Source organism: Eulemur rufifrons, chromosome 19 (genome assembly GCF_041146395.1).
Source record: "Eulemur rufifrons isolate Redbay chromosome 19, OSU_ERuf_1, whole genome shotgun sequence".
NCBI classification, from domain to species: domain Eukaryota; kingdom Metazoa; phylum Chordata; class Mammalia; order Primates; family Lemuridae; genus Eulemur; species Eulemur rufifrons.
The window spans coordinates 109,972,274-109,992,432 of record NC_091001.1 but is presented as its reverse complement, the minus strand read 5'-3'; the positions used below and the strand labels follow the sequence as shown (position 1 = coordinate 109,992,432).

The following is a 20,159-nucleotide window of genomic DNA, read 5'->3' as shown; positions in this document are numbered from 1 at the left end:
TTTATTGCCGCATTTAGCTCATATGAAATTTATTTAGGCAGGCAGTTGCCTTCTATGAATACTAGCCCCTAAGTTCTCTTGAATTAGACTAAAGAGAGAGACAAAAAACTAAGAAGCTGCAATGGACCTTGGAGTACAGTTCTAGAAAGCGTAATGCCATGGTTCATGCATGCCCCATTGTCCTCTAGGAAACATCAGCATCTAAGATCATTAAAGTAAGAACAGATAGCTTGGCCTTACTACACTTGACAGGGTGTACCACCAATAATTAATTGTGGTTTCATCTTTTCATCTAGAAAACTGTTTTATTCATACTAAGTAAATAATTATACATGACTGAAGATAACTTGAAATAAACTCTAAAAGTGGGCTTTGGTGCTTATTTGGCAATAACATCTGAGCCCTATAAGCAGTATTTCCCCGTTATTACCTCACACTTAAAAGACATAAAATGTATTAAGTACAGGTTTACTGAACCATTGTAGGAATTTAAGTTTGTCATTGTTTTAAATGCTACTATAAATTATTATACAAGATATAACAAATGGAACATTTGTTTATAAACGGAGAAACAGATTCCTCTGAAGCACAGGATAGTCACTGCTGACCCTGTGTTCATTTTCTAATCAAGAAAATAAATTAAAGCAAAAAGCATCTCCAATATTCAGACTCTGTTGAAATCTAAAACACATTAAAATTCAACATTCTTTTCATTTTTAAAAAATCACGTATTTTACATTTGAACTTTACATTTTTCCTATTTTAAAGCCGAAGTATAGTTTCAAAACAATTTACATTTTTCCTATTTTAAAGCCAAAATATAGTTTCAAAACAATAATGGAATCCACAAGCAGAAAACTTGTATGACTTCTCTGGAATGAATCCTTAAAAGTAAGGCTGCCTCGACCTCCTTACCCTGTTGTAGAAGGGATGCTGAGGGCCCGTCATGCCGCTGTAGTAGCTGCTGTGAGGCTGTGGTGACACCACCCCACCTGGGAAGGGCCCGTTGAAGGACGTGGAAGAAGAGCACACAGACGGGGGCTGGCTGTACCCTGACGGCGGCCTGGGAGGAGCTTCGTGCAGAGGGAGTGGGGGGTACGCCAGTCCTCCTATGCCGATCTGCTCTCTCGCAGCACGAACATCTGCAAGAGCATCAAATCCGGAGGCAAAAGAAAACAGGACATTAGGGATAAGTCCGATTATCACGTCCTTCTTTAGCTGCCAGACAGAGACATGATTTTATCACTCTTGCTAGAGATTCCAACTGGATGTCTCTGTCTGGTAGCTAAAGAAGGACGTGATAATTGGACTTATCCCTAATGTCCTATTTTCTTTGTAAACTAGTACAGCCCCTGTGGAAACCAATATGGAGATACCTTAAACAGATTCAAGTAGACCTACCATTCGATCCAGTAATCCCATTATTGGGCATCTACCCAGAAGAACAAAAGTCACTCTATAAAAAAGACACCTGCACCCGAATGTTTATAGCAGCACAATTCACAACGGCAAAGATGTGGAAACAACCCAAATGCCCATCAATTCATGAATGGATTAGTAAAATGTGGTATATGTATACCACGGAATATTACTCAGCTGTAAGAAATAACAGTGATATGGCATCTCTTTGGTTCTCCTGGAGAGAGTTGGAATCCATTCTATTAAGTGAAGTATTCCAAGAATGGAAAAACAAGCACCACATGTACTCACCAGCAAATTGGTTTCCCTGATCATCACCTAAGTGCACATTTGGGAATAACACCAATTGGGTATCGGACAGAGGTGGGGGCTGGGGGGAGGGGATGTGTGTATACCTACATGATGAGTGAGATGCGCACTGTCTGGGGAATGGACACGCTTGAAGTTCTGACTGGGGGGAACAGGAGTGAGGGGAGAGGATGGGTGTATACCCACGTGATGAGTGTGATGTGCACTGTTTAGGGAATGGACACCCTTGAAGCTCAGACTCAGGGGGATGGGCATGGGCATGGGCAATATATATAACCTGAACTTTTGTATCCCCATAATAAGCTGAAATAAAAAAAAAAAAAAAAAAAAGAAAGAAAATTAACTTTTCTCCCTGCTGTGGAAAAAGCCAGGTTTGAATATATTTGTAAATTTGTCTCAGCATTACTGATTAACCTATGTAAGTGTGGTACTTTGAATTCCCCTTTGCACTCTTAACATCTTACTGGCTCCCTCATTAATTAATTAAATAAAATCTATGATACAAATTCAAAAAAAAAAAAAAGAAGACAGGAAATCTGAGTATTCCACAGAACTTTTAGTGAGAAAAGCCCAGTACTTTGCATAAAAGTCAGCAACATTTGGATTCTTCTCTTCAGTTATCAGAACTATTCATTTTTCTATGACTTGTAAAGGATTTATTTACTTGTGATATTCTACAATTCTTATGATTCATAAAGTGTTACCAACTATCAACAACTCACACTTGTCTAATGTTAATACATACAATGCTAGCTAAGAGTATTGGGTTTGGAAACTATGAGACACATCCAGCTCTGAACAACAACGGATTCCATAGCCACAAAATGCACCTTTGACATCAGCCTTATAACAGGCACCTAAAAAAGGAATGTAGTAGTTTAAGGCGATCTCTTCATAATTCCTGGAAAACTCAAAAGTGGGTCAGAAGAGCCCTGTTATACGAAAGATAGTGTTTCAATAAAGGTTCTGTGTGTGTGTGTATGTGCTTATAGTGGTACCTCAAGAACTTAATCCAAAACCAGCATCTTACAGTCATGACTATATGTTAAAAAGAATCTGATTCCAAAGTTCCAAAGTAAAGATTTGGTTGGGGTGGGGGAGCGAATTATAATTGAGTTTAACATATAACATTTTATTAATATTCCAAAAAGGATATCAAGATTCCTAATCTTAGCTGGACATGGAACACGCCTGTAGTCCCAGCTACTCAGGAGGCTAAGGCAGGAGGATAGCTTAAGCTCAGGAGTTCAAGAATGCAGTGAGCTATCACTGTGCCACTGCACTCCAGCCTGGGAAACAGAGCGAGATCTATCAAAAAAAAAAAGACTCCTAATTTTAATATCATCAATTCTCCTGTGTAGAGCCTGGTTCAATACTTCCTGGTTTTTTCATGGAGCAGGAGAAACTTACATAGCTAAGTTAGAAATAGGAAAAATTTTGAGGACATTAAAGAAGAAAAATTAAATTTACTACTAATACTCACCTGCAATAATTTCCCGTAATTTGGGATCTAGGTTTACAGTGCATGGCAAAAAGATTTTTACATCTCGAGCCACAAGAACTGGGGTCCTTGAAGACAGAAATACTTCAAAATTTCTTATATCTCCATCGATTTCAAGCAGTGGCTCAACATCTTTAGTTGTTGGAATATTCTTTGATATTCTTCAAATAAGAAATAAATGAAAAAGGTCATTAATGTCACTATTAGAAAGACAAATTCTACATGTAACTTAAAATTTGTTATTTATATAACAACACATTACACATCTTGCTCTCATCTAAAAAAAAGAAAAAGAAAAAAAGAAACCCCCCAAAGTGGTACGGTTACAAAAAAAGGTAACAATGAGTGAGGTCAGTTATACTACCGTTAGCCAAAGGCATGATATGGGCTGAGGAAACAGAGGAAGGAAAGCAGCATCTACAGCAGGTGTCACTGACAGGTGGGGACTCAACGAGTTATCACTTTACACATGAGGACAGTAGGCTGATCAAATAGCCTGTCCACAGTCACAAAGCTAGGAAAGAGAACGTGACTTGTTCTGAAACCCGTGTTTTTCTAGTAGAATACCATGGTTCTTCACTTTGCAAAGAAATAAAGAAATAATGAAGCACTTTTAAATAAATTATATAAACTAGAAAAAAGCACATATTTTTCCATTTTTAAAAAAGCATACCTATGCAAGCATATGTGTAAGACAGAAAAACAGAAAAAAACACATACTTTTACCAATCAAGACACAACAACTGCTAATGTAATGTGTCAGTCAGCCTTTTATTATGCAGAACTTTTTACATAGTTGAGTTCGAACAATATGTAAACTATTTTGTATGGATATGTACAAATTATTTTGTTTGTAAATGTAAAACCAACTAATATTCATTAAAAATATTTATTAAATACCACTATGTTGAACTATATGAAATCGCAATTTTTGTAGGCTAAAAGCAGTCACACATTGACAATTCTGTATGGTTGAACCTACTTTGCCAGGCAATGTGCTGATCTGAGGCAGTGAGCAAGAATGCATCACAGATATATAAAAGGATGGAAAATATGAAAGAGAAATTAAATAACAAGGAGGTAAATGAAAAAATAGAAACAACCTAAATGTCCACTAACGGAAGAATAAATAAACAGTGGTCTATAATACAATGGAACGTTACTCAACGATAAAAAACAATGAACTACTGAGACACACAACGTGGCTGAATCTCATAATCAATTATGTTGAGTAAAAGAATTCAGCCAATAAAAAGCACATAGTTGTATGTTTTTATTTCTATAAAATTAGAAAATGTAAACCAATCTAAAGTAACAAAGCAGATCAGCGTTTCCTGTGAAGTCAGGAATGTGGTGGAGAAGGGAGACAGGGAGAGATTACAAAGGAACAGGCAGAAAATTTTGGAAGTGATGGAAACTCTCCTAACTGTAGTGATGATTTTGTGAGTGCACACATACATCGAACTTGTGAAATTGAACAATTTAAATATGGCAGTTATACCTCAAAAAGCTGTTTACAAATCACTGAAGATATCTTCAAAACACTCACTGCCCAATTAATCAAGAACATTAACTGTTAGATTATACTGAATGAGTACAGTTTCAGAGGAGCAGTAAGATTTTCACGCCCTTCAAAAAGTAAAATGGGAATCAACTCCAATATTAGTAACAGTTATATTATTTCTTTGAGACTAGCACTTTACTGCTCAGACTCAATACTTGGCTGGTAGCCAAATATTAAAATCATATAAGAGAAAATCCAGAGAACAAAATTAGCAAACGAAAACAGAATAGAGTATTGGTAAAAAAATAAGGATAGCAATTTTACCTTAATGAATTTCAGAAAGTCCCTTTTATGAACTCACACACACACAAAACAAGAAACAGAAAAAGTCTTCTGAAATGGGATTACTTTTCATAAATTAAAATGGCATTCAACCTTATTATTAAATATATTTAGAATGAAATCATCTGTAGAAGTAGCCAAAATATCAGAGCTTAAACGGTTAACAAGGTAGTTCATCTATTTTAGGAGTTTACCACAAAATACTAGGAAGAAAGGATAGAAAGATTTAGATAAAAACACACAGCTGACAAGTCACATGAAACAAATTAACTGAATTTTAATGCCAGCTCTGCTTAAGCTTGAATGCGAGCAGTGTTCTCAGTGTGACGAACAATGCTGCTGTTCACAGCCGACAGGCTACTGCTGGTTTCCAGATTGAAGTCTCTATTCTAACCTTTTGAGCTCAATACATTAAACTCTTCTGCTGAAAGAGATATTTATGTAAATGATAATCTTTTGGCAGTGGTCCATCAAAATCATATGTGCCTTTATTTTTCAGATATTTTTCCAAAGATTAGCATTTAAAGAATTTAAGTAACTTCACTTTTCAATTAAGAGTGAATTTAAATTTCCAGCATTATGAATCATGTGAATTGAAGTTGCCGGCAGTTAAATGGCCACAGAAAGGATTATAAAGCCTCAGGCATCAGTGAGCCCCTAGTAAGCCTAAACGCAATTTCTGTCTATGCTACCAGTCTAGCAGTACTTGTTAATGCAACATCAATGTAAGTTAAAAGCATTTTGATTATAAATGACAGTGGTTTATAGAAAGTCCATATTAATTCCTTGGCAGAAATTACATAAGCTATTCATATCACTTTCATTCAAAATGAGGTTTTAAATTACATAAAAAAGATTTCTGTTTTAAATCAAAGTATAAACAGGTTCTTAGTGCATATTTATAAAGGCATTATTTATCATACTTTTTCTGAAAGTAGTTGCTTATTAATGTCATCATTTAATAAGAGATTAAAAATTAAGATAAATAAATTTTCTTTAAAAATTTAAACAGGGGAAACTCTTAAGTGCATTAAAATTTTATTACCTTAAAATAATTTCAAGTAGACTCAAATACTTTCTACCAGTGAATGACCAGTTATGAAATACCCTCTATGCACAGAACCACTGGAGCTTCTGCGAGACAGACAGATACACAAACAAAAACAGCCACTCAGCACTGCAGCCAAAGGGTCAAAAACAAAAGATAAAACAAAATCCATTTTTATTCCCACTGCTATCTGTGGAAAAACAATCAAAAACCCTAGACACCTCAGGAGCTAGCTACACTCTCCCCTTCCATCTTCACCCAGTTAATTCCTACCCATCCTTTGTACTCAGCGCAACCTCCCCAGGGACCAGCTCAAGTTCCTCCACTACAAGCCCACACAGCACACATACTTTCATGCATACCACATATAACAACTGAAATTCTATATTCATTAGTGGAATTATTTTCTTATTGTCTGTCTCCCCCTCTGGACTGTAAAGTCCATTAAAACTGGGAACAAGTTTGGCTTTGTTCACCACTGTATCTCACACAAATGTCACAATGCTGTCGTTCAATAAACATTTGTAGAGTGAATAAACTACATACACAAAATGTGTTCTTCCTAAAGAATTCTATTCTTTTAAAATAAAATAATTTTCACTTTAATTATCTTTTCTGATATTGACAAAACCTTGTGCTTGGGAAAGAATAGGTTGATCTATTTGGAGTTAATTTTTGTACATGGCATGAGGTAGGGTTTAACTTCATTCTTTTGCATGTGGAGATCTAGTTGTCCCAGCACCATCTGTTGAAGTGACTATTCTTTCCCCAAGTAACTGGACCTGGCACCTTTGTCAAAACTCAACTGGTCATAGAACATATGAGTTTATTTCTGGACTCTCAATTCTATTCCATTGGTCTATATGTCTATCCTTATGCCAGTGCCACCCTGTTTTGACTACTGCAGCTTTGCAATAAATTTTGAAATTGAGAAGCATGACCCTCCAACTTTGTTCTTTTCCAAGATTGTTTTGATTATTTGAGGTACTTTGCAATTTCATATGAATTTGAGAATCAGCTGTTTCTGAAAAAAAAAAAAAAAAAAGACTATTGGAATTTTGACAGGTATTGTATTGAATCTGTAGATCATTTTGGGTAGTACTGACATCCTAATATTCAGTCTTTCTATCCATGAGCACAGAATGTCTTCCCATTTATTTAGTTCTTCTTTAATTTCTTTTGCAATGTTTTTTAGTTTTCAGTGTACAAGTCTTCAACCACCTTGGTTAAATTTATTCCTAGGTATTTTAATCTTTTACAAGCTACTTAAATAGAACTGCTTTCTTAATTTCCTTTCAGATTGGTCATTGAAGGTGTATGGAAACACAACTGATTTTTATGTGTTGATTTGTACCCTGCAAACTTTGTTGATTTGTTTACTAGCTCTAGTAGCTTTCTTGTGGGTTCTTTGGGATTTTTTATACACAGGATTATTTCATCATCAATTAGAGATAGTTCACTTCCTTCCCAATGTGAGTCCTTTTATTTCTTTTTATTATCCAATTGCACTGGCTAGAACTTCCAGTACAATGTTCAATAGCAGTGGTGAAAGTGGGTGTCTTAGTCAGCTCAGGCTGCTATTACAGAATGCCACAGACTGGGTGGCTTAAATAGCAGACATTTATATCTTGAAGTTCTGGAGGCTGGAAGTCAGAGATCAGGGTGCCAGATAGTTGGGTTCTGGTGAGGGCCCTCCTTGATTTGTTGTGTCCTCATATCAAGGAAACAACAGAGAGAGGGAGGAAGTTCTCTGATGTCTTCTTAGAAGGGCATAATCCCATCATGAGGGCCCCACCCTCATGACCTCATCTAAACCTAATTAATTACCTATCAAAGGCTCCAACTCCAAACACCACCACATGGGGGTTTAAGCTTCAACGTGTAAATTTTGGTGGGACCCAAAAATTCAGTCCATAGCAGGGGGCATCTTTGTCTTATTCCTGCCTTAGGGGGAAAAGATTTTAGTCTCACCATTGAGTATGACGTTAGCTGTGGGTTTTTCATAGATGCCCTTTATCTTGCTGAGTAAGTCCCCTTCTTTTTCTAGTTTTCTGAGTGTTTTTATAATGAAAGTATATCGGATGCTGCCAAATGCCTTTTCTGCATCAACTGAATATTATCTTGTAATCCTTTTTATTTATGCAAGGTTGACAGTATTAATAGCTCCGTGTTCTGCTTATTTGCAAACGTCACTAAAATGGCTTTTCCTTCAACATGGCAACAAACTCCGATTTGGAAATGCAAATTCGCTCTCAGTCATAATTCTCTACTACATAAACCTGTGTTTGAATAATAATATCTCCAGTATGACCCTGTCCTTCTAATTCTCAGACTTGGAATTTTGTATGGTTTTTGTATGTTTCTGTCTCAACATTAAATCCAATGGTAGGAATATTGGTAACAACTTCGCCAACCTGTAATCCATACAAAATTGTGTTTTTTTTCCTACCCCATCTAATCCCCAAATTAAAATCCTCATTTCCCGGGTTCCAAACATACTGGGAAAAATATTTGAGAAAAATTCCCCACGATCAAGCACTGTGTACCCACCCACATCAATCCTCAGAGGCAGGCCCTAGGCTGGCGGCAACTCCTATTCAAGCCACCTCCACTCACCGTGGTCTCCAGCTCCGGCTCCAAGCCTGGACTTCCACATTGGACTAGTCAACTTGTTGGTCTTTTCAAATAAAAAACTTCTAATCTCATTGCTTCTATTATTCTATTCTCTATTTTATTTCTCTCCACTCTAACCTTTATTATTTCTTTCCTTCTGCTAGCTTTGAGTTTAATTTGTTCTTCATTTCTAGTAATTTAGGTGTAAAGTTAAACTATTACAACTGAAGATATAGCTATAAATTTTCCTCTGAGCACTGCCTTTGCTGCATCCCACAAGTTTTAATCATTCCTAAGATGATATGCAGTACTTTGATAACCATTCCATGAGTCACCTTTCATATCACGTTGGAAAGAACATTAGCCTATGGGGTCAGAAAACAGTCGCTTTCCTTGCCACCGCTAAAGTAATAAAAGTAACAAAAGCTGAAACCGCCCACATGCAGAAGACTGCACTCAGTGCACAACAACTTTCAATGGAGAAAAGAACTTGTTGGAAGAGAAAATAAAGAAGCATTTATGTGCACGCAGTGGTCAGAGCAGATTCTCACGACAACAATGTGAACAGTGCAAGGTGTTTTCACTAATACTTTCCAAAGCCTACAAAGATATGTTTACATTTTTACAGACAATCTATTCAGTAAATAAGCTAGGAAACAACACAACATTTCTATACTCTGCACACCAAATATATCATTATGACAAACTTTCAAGTGTGTTCTGATTTTAAACAAGACATTTGCAAATATTTAATGTATTTGACTTATGTGTTTAAGGATGGTCTATTTAGGGTTCAATAATGTACACCATGAAAGTACTTGTCTAAGTTGCCACAAAAACCACTGACAGAGCTAAACAATGTTATTTTTTTACCTGCTAGAAGAGCATACTCTACATTTAAAAAAAAATTATTTCCCATTGAGGATATATATTTCTAAGATGATCTATTTAGCCAAAACATTAGGGCCCCAAGATTACTTCTTTATGCGAATGGAGGAAACACATAGGCATGTTATTTATTTTTAGAGTCAGGGTCTTGCTCTGTCGCCCCAGGCTGGAGTGCAGTGGCACGGTCAGCAGCTCACTATAATCTCAAATTCCTGGACACAAGCAATCCTCCTGCCTCAGCCTCCCTAAGTGCTGGGATTACAGGCATGAGCCACCTCGCCCAGCCACAGGCAAGTCATTTAAAGGACAAAATATGTTCAATATTCAAACTTGGTAGAATGTCGTCATACACGCAAGTTGTCTATCTGCAGGTAGGCCTCAGCTAGGCTTTAACTGGGTAGCACAAGAATCTGGCGCTGGTGGCAGAGCCACCGCTCCATCCACCAACACCTCGAGCAACACAGCCCCCTCTGCTCCAAGTCATGTCCCCTCTTCCGGGTGGTAAGCCAGTGCTGCTGGCACAATCTTAGTTACGTCTCAGCTGCTCTTGCTTCTTATTTTGTGCATGAATAAAAAATAGGGTCAGAAACTGAAAAATTTATTAGGACTAGAAATAATAAGAGGAAAAATTTATGACCACAAAAATCCCATTCTTTATAGGTTAAAATAAAGCACTTCATTATTTTGACATAAAAGCATCCACACTCAAAAAGAAACAAGGCTTAGTGAATTTACAGTGATGATTCAATTTGCCAGTGTGTTCAATTAACTAGGAAACTTATTATATCCAATGTCTGGAAGGAAAACAATCTCTTGTTGAAGCTATTATATAAATTTAATACATATTTACAAGCTAGATGCTTTTCATTAAATGCAATTTTGATAAAAGCGGTAATTCTCGGGATACAGTGCCTGCATAAAATGTAACTTGGCTGTATTTTGAGACAAATGAGCACAGTTAAATACTTCAGTGCCTTCCCTTAAATCCAGACTTGATGATCTCAGATAACTTAGAAGATTGTACAGTCTTTGACTGTAAAGCAATGAGATTAATTTTTTAAAAGACATAAAATGTATTTAAGAGGCTGTGTCACTTGTTAACTGCAGGTGATTTGGGACAAAGCATTTAACCTCACTAGACTACAGTTCCTTCATTTCAAAGGGTCTGGGGTTGATTTCCAGGTGTGGCCCTATAACTGCTTCTGTGCAGACAGATGCTCTTTTCTCTCACACCAGTGAAGGAAAGCCTTGGCTTACACAGATCAGAGATTTTCCCTTCCATGTCTGAGCTCCCTTGGTTTTGGTCTAAAAATGAGACACCTGAAGCTTAATTCCACTTGGCTAGAAGGTTGCAATTTTAGTAACCACAGGGATGAGAAAAGATCAAGAAGCAGGGAGGGACTGGGCACAGTGGCTCACGCCTATAATCCTAGCACTCTGGGAGGCTGAAGCGGGAGGATGGCTTGAGCTCAGGAGTTTGAGGCTGCAGTGAGCTAAGATGACACCACTGTACTCTAGCCCAGGCAACAGAGCAAGACCCTGTCTCAAAACAAACAAACAAACAAAAAAACAAGCAGGGAGGGTAAAATACAAAAGCGCAGAGTTACCCCAGTTCAACTACAATACCGATGAGGCATTGCCTTCATTCGTGCCTATGATGTCAAATGTTCCCAGCAGGGTACATTTAGGGGCTTGGTATCCCTGTTGTTATATTACATCAACTCCAACAAACAAATACAAATTTAAAAGCTATGAAAAATACAGAGGGAAATAAAAAAGGAGCTAACATTTGTTTAATACCTACAGTGGGCCATTCTCTGAGCCAGATGCTTTACCTAGTTTATTTAATTTCCATCTCTCAACACCTCAGGAGGTATTATTTTAATTTTTAAAATGAGGAAACTGAGGCTCAGAGAGGTAAGCAACTGGCCCACGGACATAAGCAGCAGAGCAGGAACCAGCCAGCGCCTGCTTCCAAAACATAATAAAAAGAATGTTGTTACATGTTTACACATTAAAGATCAACACATAAGCCTTTACTAATATGTCATCCTAGATTTTTATTTACTTTCAGTTTTTTGCAGACTTTCAAATAAAGCTGCTCCTTCATCTTCATGCACATATTTAAATTGCTTCACCATTTTTTAAAAATCCAGGCCAGCACTTTTCTGTTCACAAAATTACACAAGCCATTATACTACTACAGCCTACGTGTCTAAGCAAAGAGCATAAAAATCAGTTAGAAAATTGCACAACATGACCCAGGTGACAGGACCTAGTCAGAGAGGCAACATCCAACACTTCAAATAATTTTAAGAAATGTGAGCAACTGTAAGATACTATTTGTGATTCACCTATAAAACAATATTCCCAATTAATCTTCTTTTAAGTGTCTGGATCAGATTAATTGTAAACATCCTGCCATTGCAAAGAGAATTTAAAAATTGGTCACTTTTGCATCTACTTACGATTTAGGATTTTCTCAATGTTATATTCCCAAAATTAACTATAGAAACAAGTAAATGTTTAAACTGATATACAATTGCAACAGTCATCCCCAACTCTTCAATTTTTTTTTTTTTATTTTTGAGACAGAGTCTCACTCTGTCATCCAGGCTAGAGTGCCGTGGTGCCGTCATAGCTCACTGCAGCCTCAAACTCCTGGGCTCAAGCAATCTACCCACCTCAGCCTTCACAGCATCTGGGACTACAGGCACGCACTACCATGCCTAGCTAATTTTCTATTTTTTGTAGAGATGGGGTCTCACTATGTTGCTCAGGCTGGTCTCAAACTCCTGGCCTTAAGTGATCCTCCCACCCCCATCTCTTGAAAAGTGCTAGGATTACAGGCATAAGCCATCACACCCAGCCCACAACTCTAATTTTAATATTCTTCAGAATAGCCCATTTTTCTAATTGAATTTATTAGGAAATGTTATAATTTGAATCAATTAATTTATACTAATTCTGATTTATTTATTGGGATTTTGGATAAGATGTCATCTGGAAAAAGGTTTTCACTGGGAGTACAAGTCTGAAAAACAGCATGATACCTACCCAGTTATGACCACGCAAGTGATTAGATGATAGCAATTCAGACGGCAAAACGGTAACTTCAGCTAGGGTAATGAGAGAAGACTTCAGTACAGAGGTAAAAGAGGCAAAACAATTCACAATTGACTCAAACGTGAAAATGAAAATGATATCATTAAAAATCAAAGCCTATTTGTTGGCATTAAGAGTTCATACTACGGCTGGGTGTGGTGGCTCATGCCTATAATCCCAATGCTGTGGGAGGTTGAGGCGGAAGGACAGTTTGAGGCCAGGAGTTACCAACTTGGGCAACACAGCAATACTCTGCCTCCACAAAAACTTTTTAAAAATTAGATGGGCATGGTGGCAAGTTCCTGTAGTCCCAGCTACTCGGGAGGCAAGAAGACCACTTGAGCCCAGGAGTTCCATCCTGGGTGACAGAATAAGACCTTGTCTCTTAAAACAAAAAGTTTATGCTATAATATTTAAAAATGTTCAGATGAAAGTACATGACATCAAATTTTCATACCTGTTTTAAGCAACACTAATAATATCATGAGTTGCTACCAAGTGATAAGAATTGTCTCTGTGATTATTGCCTTTAAGAAATCTGAAAGTGTACCACATTAATCATATATAGAACCAAATGTTCTGTAATAAAATTCTAAATAACAAGAATAGAGAATGGAGGCTCCGAATTCAAAATAAATCTCTGAATTGTTTTAGATTAAAGCAAAGCTTTTATTACATAAGCTATCTTAAAAGATTTAATGTCTAATAAGTATAGAACCCAAGTTCCACAATGTTTAAGATTTAATAGTTTTAAATCTAAATACAAATTTGTAAGCAGATCAACTTTTAAAACTCTTTTTTTCATATCTACCCTTTTCCCAAAATTTAAAAGAACTTTAGGAGAAAAAGGTAGCAATAAACTTAAAAACTCTACCATATGATTAGATAACCACTCATTTCCTTATGGTCATGATTCTCAGTGCTGATAAATGTCCTGTGAAGCCATTAAAAAAAAAAAAAAAAAAAAAGAAATTCAACCTTTCGTTAAACTCTACTTTTCACTTGTTTTCTGCTATAGAAAGGGGAAAACAAAATGCCTGACATCTTATTTCTGGCCAAACGCGCTAATGATGTTTCTAGTGAAATACTCCCATCTTGTGGACTCCTTGAAAAATGCTAACAGAAGCCGCTTTTGCAGCATAGTTTGACATCAGCACCTCAAGTTATCTTAGCATTTTAATTAGCTAGCATTTTTGTTGGACGTTACTTTTGTTTATTCTTGTATTTTAAAAAGTCTTAAAAATATTTTGATTTGAAATTCTGAAATCATAAACCTTTACTGAAAAAATTAACTTCAGGAAAAAAGTTAGCTACCTGATCTCTAAAGGTATATTTAATTTTTTTGATAAATCTGAATCCTTCAATCATCAGATTTGTTTTAAAAGTATAAATATACAAAATACTCTTATTGTATTATAATATAAACTGTAAACCTGCAAAGGTAATGATACTTTTTCACATATTAAATATTTATTTTTGGCCGGGCGCGGTGGCTCACGCCTGTAATCCTAGCACTCTGGGAGGCCGAGGCGGGTGGATTGCTCAAGGTCAGGAGTTCGAGACCAGCCTGAGCGAGACCCCGTCTCTACTAAAAATAGAAAGACATTATATGGACACCTAAAAAAATCTATATAGAAAAAATTAGCCGGGCATAGTGGCGCATGCCTGTAGTCCCAGCTACTCGGGAGGCTGAGGCAGTAGGATCGCTTGAGCCCAGGAGTTTGAGGTTGCTGTGAGCTAAGCTGACGCCACGGCACTCACTCTAGCCTGGGCAACAAAGTGAGACTCTGTCTCAACAAAAAAAAAAAAAAAAAAAAAAAAAAAAAATATTTATTTTTTTACATATTAAACCATGTATTTTAGAGAAACATGTAGTCCCAGCTATTCAGGGAGGCTGAGGTGGGAGGATGGCTGGAGTCTAGGAGTTTGAGACTGCAGTGAGCTATGATCATGCCACTGTACTTCATCCTGGGTGACAAAGCAAGACCCTGTTTCTATTGGCGAAAAAAAAAAAAAAAAAAAAAAAAGAAAAGGAAAAGAAAAAAAAACTACCTAGAAAAAAATTATAACCACTCAGTGGACATAAAAATGGTATAAACGCTTAAACAAACAGATGCACAACCTGTGAAAAGGCTAAATATCATAATTGATTTTTTTAACCTTTCCATACAAAACCTACTACAGTTGCTAAACACAATCAGAAGTGAATAAAGCCATTTATTTGAAGTTTTATATAAGTTGGTAAGAAGTTTGCATTGCTTAATAGAAAAGATAAATCCAATGCTCTAAAAAAATTTCTACCTACTGTAACATTACCACTGAAACACAATAAATTATTATAAATATTTATGGGTACATCAATGAAAAACTGAATAAAATATATCTAGAAATTTAAAAAATTAGTTTAGTTCTGCATTTCTAATACCCAGACCCACTGCCTCGCTCACAGATACAGAGGACAGGCTGCTGGCTTCCAGAAATGGGCCTGGGGAAGCTCCACAGTTAAAGCTGCGAGATCTTAGGTAACTCCCGTTCTCTGCCTCCTAGGTTACAAGGAAAGGCCGGATATCCCTTATCTGAAATGCTTGGGACCAGAAGTGTTTCAGATTTTGGAGTTGTTCAGATTTGGGAATATTTACAGTACTAGCTTGGCATACCTAATCCAAAAATCAGAAATCTAAAATGCTCTAATGAGCATTTCCTTTGAGCATCATGTCAGTACTGAAAAAGTTGCAGATTTGGGTGCATTTCGGATTTCAGACTTTCAGATTAGGGATACTCAAACTGTATTACATGTAATAATCTAGGTAAAATGCTTAATCCAATATGTGGCACATACTGAGGGTCAGGTAATATATTATCTAGTACTTTTATGAGACTGTGCTAGCACATAATATACTCGATAAATGTTTAATAAATGTAACACAATCAAAATGTTTACCATAACAAAAACGGAGTCATCTAAGTCATACAGCCATTCAAAACAATACTTACTAGCAACAGTCGGTAAGAAGAGACTGAAGTGGGAGGAACCCGTCTAGCAGTTGCCAAATAAGAAGCAACTCTACCAGACCAGGACATTCCTAAATGGACTGTAAATGTCAGAAACCTTAGAAATGCAGCTGAATGCAAAGTTACAGGTAATGCCTTCAAAAACACTGTGATTTTAGCATCACCGGACAAAAGGCAGAAACCACTAAGTGGTAGGTGAAATATGAAGTCACCATTCAGTCAGTCTATGTGTACTGAGGCCTTACTATGTGCCTGGCCCAGGGAAATACTAGCATAATAATAAAAGACACATTTTACCCACATATAGAACCAAAGAAAGAAGTGGTCTAGATGGACAGGATTCTTCTCAAGATAAAGTGAGGCTTCTCATCTACCCTCTTTCCCCAATACATGCTTTCCTCAACCCAAATGTCATTCTCTGATTTCTTTATTCTTTCAGATATACCCACTTCCTAAATACTAAGCACTGGTCTGGAAGCAAGGAATTCAGCAATGTTGAAGGCAGTAAGTTATAGTTCATGGAGCTGACGGTCTCATTCGGAAGAAAATATTAAGAAAACAGCAATGCAAATACTTGTAAGAGGGTACTTATGGCACGTGCTATGAAAGAACATACCAGTAAATAAAGGCCTCATCTAATAAAGTCTTGAAGAACGGGAGGTGCCTGCTTATGTTAGTCTTCCTGAGCAGTGGCATTTAAGACGGACCAGAAGGATGAGGCAGGAGAGAGGGAGGAGGGTGAGAGAAGAGCACAAGGAACAGTGGAAAGTAAGAGGGAGAACGGGCTGGAGCGACAGGCTGAGGACACTGGGAGCTGCATATGGATTTTGATCAATTATTTCCCTTTATCCTTAGAGCCCAATTTGATATAAGACCATCATTTCTACTTTATACTCTCCATAATTCAAATTCAACATTATCCTAAAAGCAACTCGGTTGTTCTCCTGTCTGACACCTTCCTATACCTAGCAGTCCTCAATGCTACACAAATCGCTCTTCATCCACTCACAACCAGGGCTTCAAACACCAGGGGGAAGATCATATAGTTGGCAAGCACAGGGAAAGAAGGCAATTTAAGAAATGATCCAAAAAGTAGGCTATAAATCCATCTTTTTATATGAAAAATAAAGAATAAAATGACCCTAAAAAACAAGAAACTATTGTAACAGGAAAGACACGTAGGGAAAGCTGTCCTATAAATTCTTGCATATGTTTAGAAAAACTAATTCACTTTCTTTCAGTACCCTGCAACAGGACTGTAGATGAAGTTTTTTTCCCCCTGGCTCTCTTGTAGGTGCCACTATGGGCCACTTGTTTCATATTTTTCAGAGACAGGGTCCTGCTATGTTGCCAGGTTGGAGTGCAGTGGCTGACAGGTGTGACTATGGCACACTACAGCCTCAAACTCCTGGCCTCAAGCAACCCTCCTGCCTCTGCATCCTGAGTAGTTGCACTATCAGCAGGTACTCCAGTGGCCAGCTCTATCCCTCGTTTCATCTTTACTGTGGGATAGCCAACTATGCTCTGCATTTTTCATTTACCCTTATTTCTCTACCCAGGTTCATTCCCGCCCCCTTCCCAGCATGAGATTCTCAAAATATGCTCCCTTAGATCAATAGAGTTCCCTATCTCAGGCCAAACTGCACTGAAACAACCAAGTAATAGGCAAAAATACCATTACTTCAATAATTTAAAGATATCAGGTAGGTCTATAAAGTCCATAAATTAGATGTCCATAGTGTCTGTTCAGCAAATAGCTATTTCAATGAAATGGAAAAAGGCTACCATTCTGAAGTTCCCTCAGAACCTATTCAATTATTTCTAAAAAATCAAAATAACATACAAAAATAAAGTATGTTGCTATCCTTATAACAAAATTATTCTGACCATATTATCTCAAGGTTACTTGAGCAGTATCAAAACAGAAATTTAAAACGTTATCTTCAGAAAACTACTTAAGTTGATCTTTTAAAAATCTCTATCATTGCTTAAAATGCTTAAAATATCAGAAATAAAGTTTTATACTACAATACTGTATATTTCAATGGTTGTCTAAAAATCTGTAATAAAAAGTAGACAGAAAATCTTTCCCTACAGTTTTTATTTTAGTCCCTCTTTTCTTACTAAATGTATGTTAACAAAAAAACCCTCAAATGATCTAGACAAAAGCTTTTAGCTCAACACATAATTGCAAGAAAATTACAATAATTGTACCAATTAAAATAATCTTGAATGAACAGTATGTCATCTTAATGTTCCAACGGTTTATAGAGGGATCTACTTAATTAGCTGAAATTGCTTTCCAGTGTTAGTATCAAATGTCATTTGTTAAAAGTTGAACAATTTAGAAAATAATTTAACAAAGCAATTTTACCAAACACCAAGAACCAACATTTTCTTTTTCAACTGAATAAAGCAAGCAGATGTGTCATCAAATTGCTATAAAAATAAATGAGGCTTTTTATAGATTAAAAAAATAAATTTTACTACTAGCGTTAAAAATACTATTTTCTGATTGTTTTTACCAAGTCATATTTCTTAATAAAATAAATGAATATCAATTATATACTGCTGCTTTTTGTCAGCTGTAAATAAAACTTTTTATTATTCAAATGACAAGCAATAGCACCAAAGAACTCTACCATGGTTAACTAGAAACAGAGTCATCTAAATTATTCTCACATATGCCAATATCTGGTTTTTCAATATGTTGATCAAATTGTCTTCCTATAGTTTTTTATTCCAAATCATCTAATTATATTTAATTATTTTAAGTCAATTCCTTATGAATTCTCAAAGACTACTTACTATATACTATCTTTCTCTCCTCCTTAGCCTGGCTAAAAAATATTTTTTGTAATTGTAGGTATATAAGACATACATGCTTATTTCACCAAAAAAAGAAAGAAAAAAAAAAAAAAAGCATCTCAGACTTACCCTGAATCCCACCAACTCATGAATAGCAAGCCACCAAGGGCCAAAGTCTAAACTAATGGGTTGCTTTAATGGCAAATGAAGTTCACATCACCTCTTTATACCTCCAGTAGATAATATTATATATTTACTTGAACAAAATAAATATCCCCCTATAAAAATTCACTCCAAATTATTTTTATTATATGATGAAAGATACTCCCCAAAATATTTCTTTCAAAAATGCTCTATTTCATAAGCAGTGTGTAAGAATTACTATTATCTTTAAACTGTTACATATTCTTTTTTGTTTATATGTTTTAATTAAAAATACAAATTTTTGAAAACTTCCTAAGAGATTCAAAATACAGAAAATTATAATGAAAGTTTTAAAAGGTTAAGCAATTTTCTATCAGCAACAACAGTAGTTTTAGACTAAGAAGTTTTCTACCATCTAGAAACAATGATCTAGCCTTATACTGATAAAACTTAACTGGCGCATTGTTGGAGCCATCATATTTTGTTTTCCTCTAGTTGCTTCAAATATGTTTACATTTTACCTTCACTCAGAACATAAATTCGGCAACACTCATGTATTTAGTGGCAAATGATATGCCATATGTAATTTACACTCACATGGTTTAGAAAAACATACGAACATTTGTGTGGGGGTGGGGGTGGGAATGGGTAGATGGAGACAGGTGTATAAAATACCTGAGAGAGAATGAGCGCACAGGAGGCAATGTGAATGCAAATGACAAAGCAAACGAAGATTAAAATGTTAACCACAGGTGAATCTGGATACAGGGTATATGGGTGTTCTTCATACTGTTCTTACTCTTGTACCTTTTTTTGTAAGTTTGAAAATATTTTCAAATAGAAAACAAATTTTTTTTTTTTTTTTTTTTTTTTTTTGAGGCAGAGTCTCACTTTGTTGCCCAGGCTAGAGTGAGTGCCGTGGCGTCAGCCTAGCTCACAGCAACCTCAAACTCCTGGGCTCAAGGGATCCTCCTGTCTCAGCCTCCCAAGTAGTTGGGACTACAGGCATGCACCACCATGCCCGGCTAATTTTTTCTATATATATTTTTAGCTGTCCATATAATTTCTTTCTATTTTTTAGTAGAGATGGGGTCTCGCTCTTGCTCAGGCTGGTCTCGAACTCCTGAGCTCAAACGATCCGCCCACCTCGGCCTCCCAGAGTGCTAGGATTACAGGCGTGAGCCACCACGCCCGGCCGAAAACAAATTTTTAAGTAAAAATATATAGGCTCCTCAAGGGCATCAGATGCTTTTGTACTAGTCCCTTCATTCACCCTGCCTCCCCAGCCAGCACCTGCAACATACAAAAGCACAAAGAACAACTATATAAGCTTTGGCTCCTAATAAAAACTCACACTAAATATATGTGAATGAAGAAAATGAACTAGTTAGTGTAGCCAAACAAAAACCAAGGGAAACAAGTTGACTTCTAACACCTACTCATCTTGGTTTCCTTAAGAAAAGAAG

The 20,159-nt window shown here is 36.5% G+C and overlaps 1 protein-coding gene across 3 annotated transcripts in view; it reads right to left on the bottom strand.

The window, feature by feature from the left end:
* KIDINS220 (kinase D interacting substrate 220) overlaps positions 1–20,159 on the bottom strand; it is a 104,636-nt gene that overhangs the window by 21,254 nt on the left and 63,223 nt on the right. For all 3 annotated transcript variants that reach the window (XM_069494064.1, XM_069494065.1, XM_069494067.1), the window contains exons 23-24: positions 3,212–3,390; positions 916–1,142 (exon numbers count right to left, since the gene is read on the bottom strand). In XM_069494064.1, coding sequence (XP_069350165.1) covers positions 916–1,142; positions 3,212–3,390 — 406 coding nt within the window. The remainder of the gene's footprint in view (positions 1–915; positions 1,143–3,211; positions 3,391–20,159) is intronic.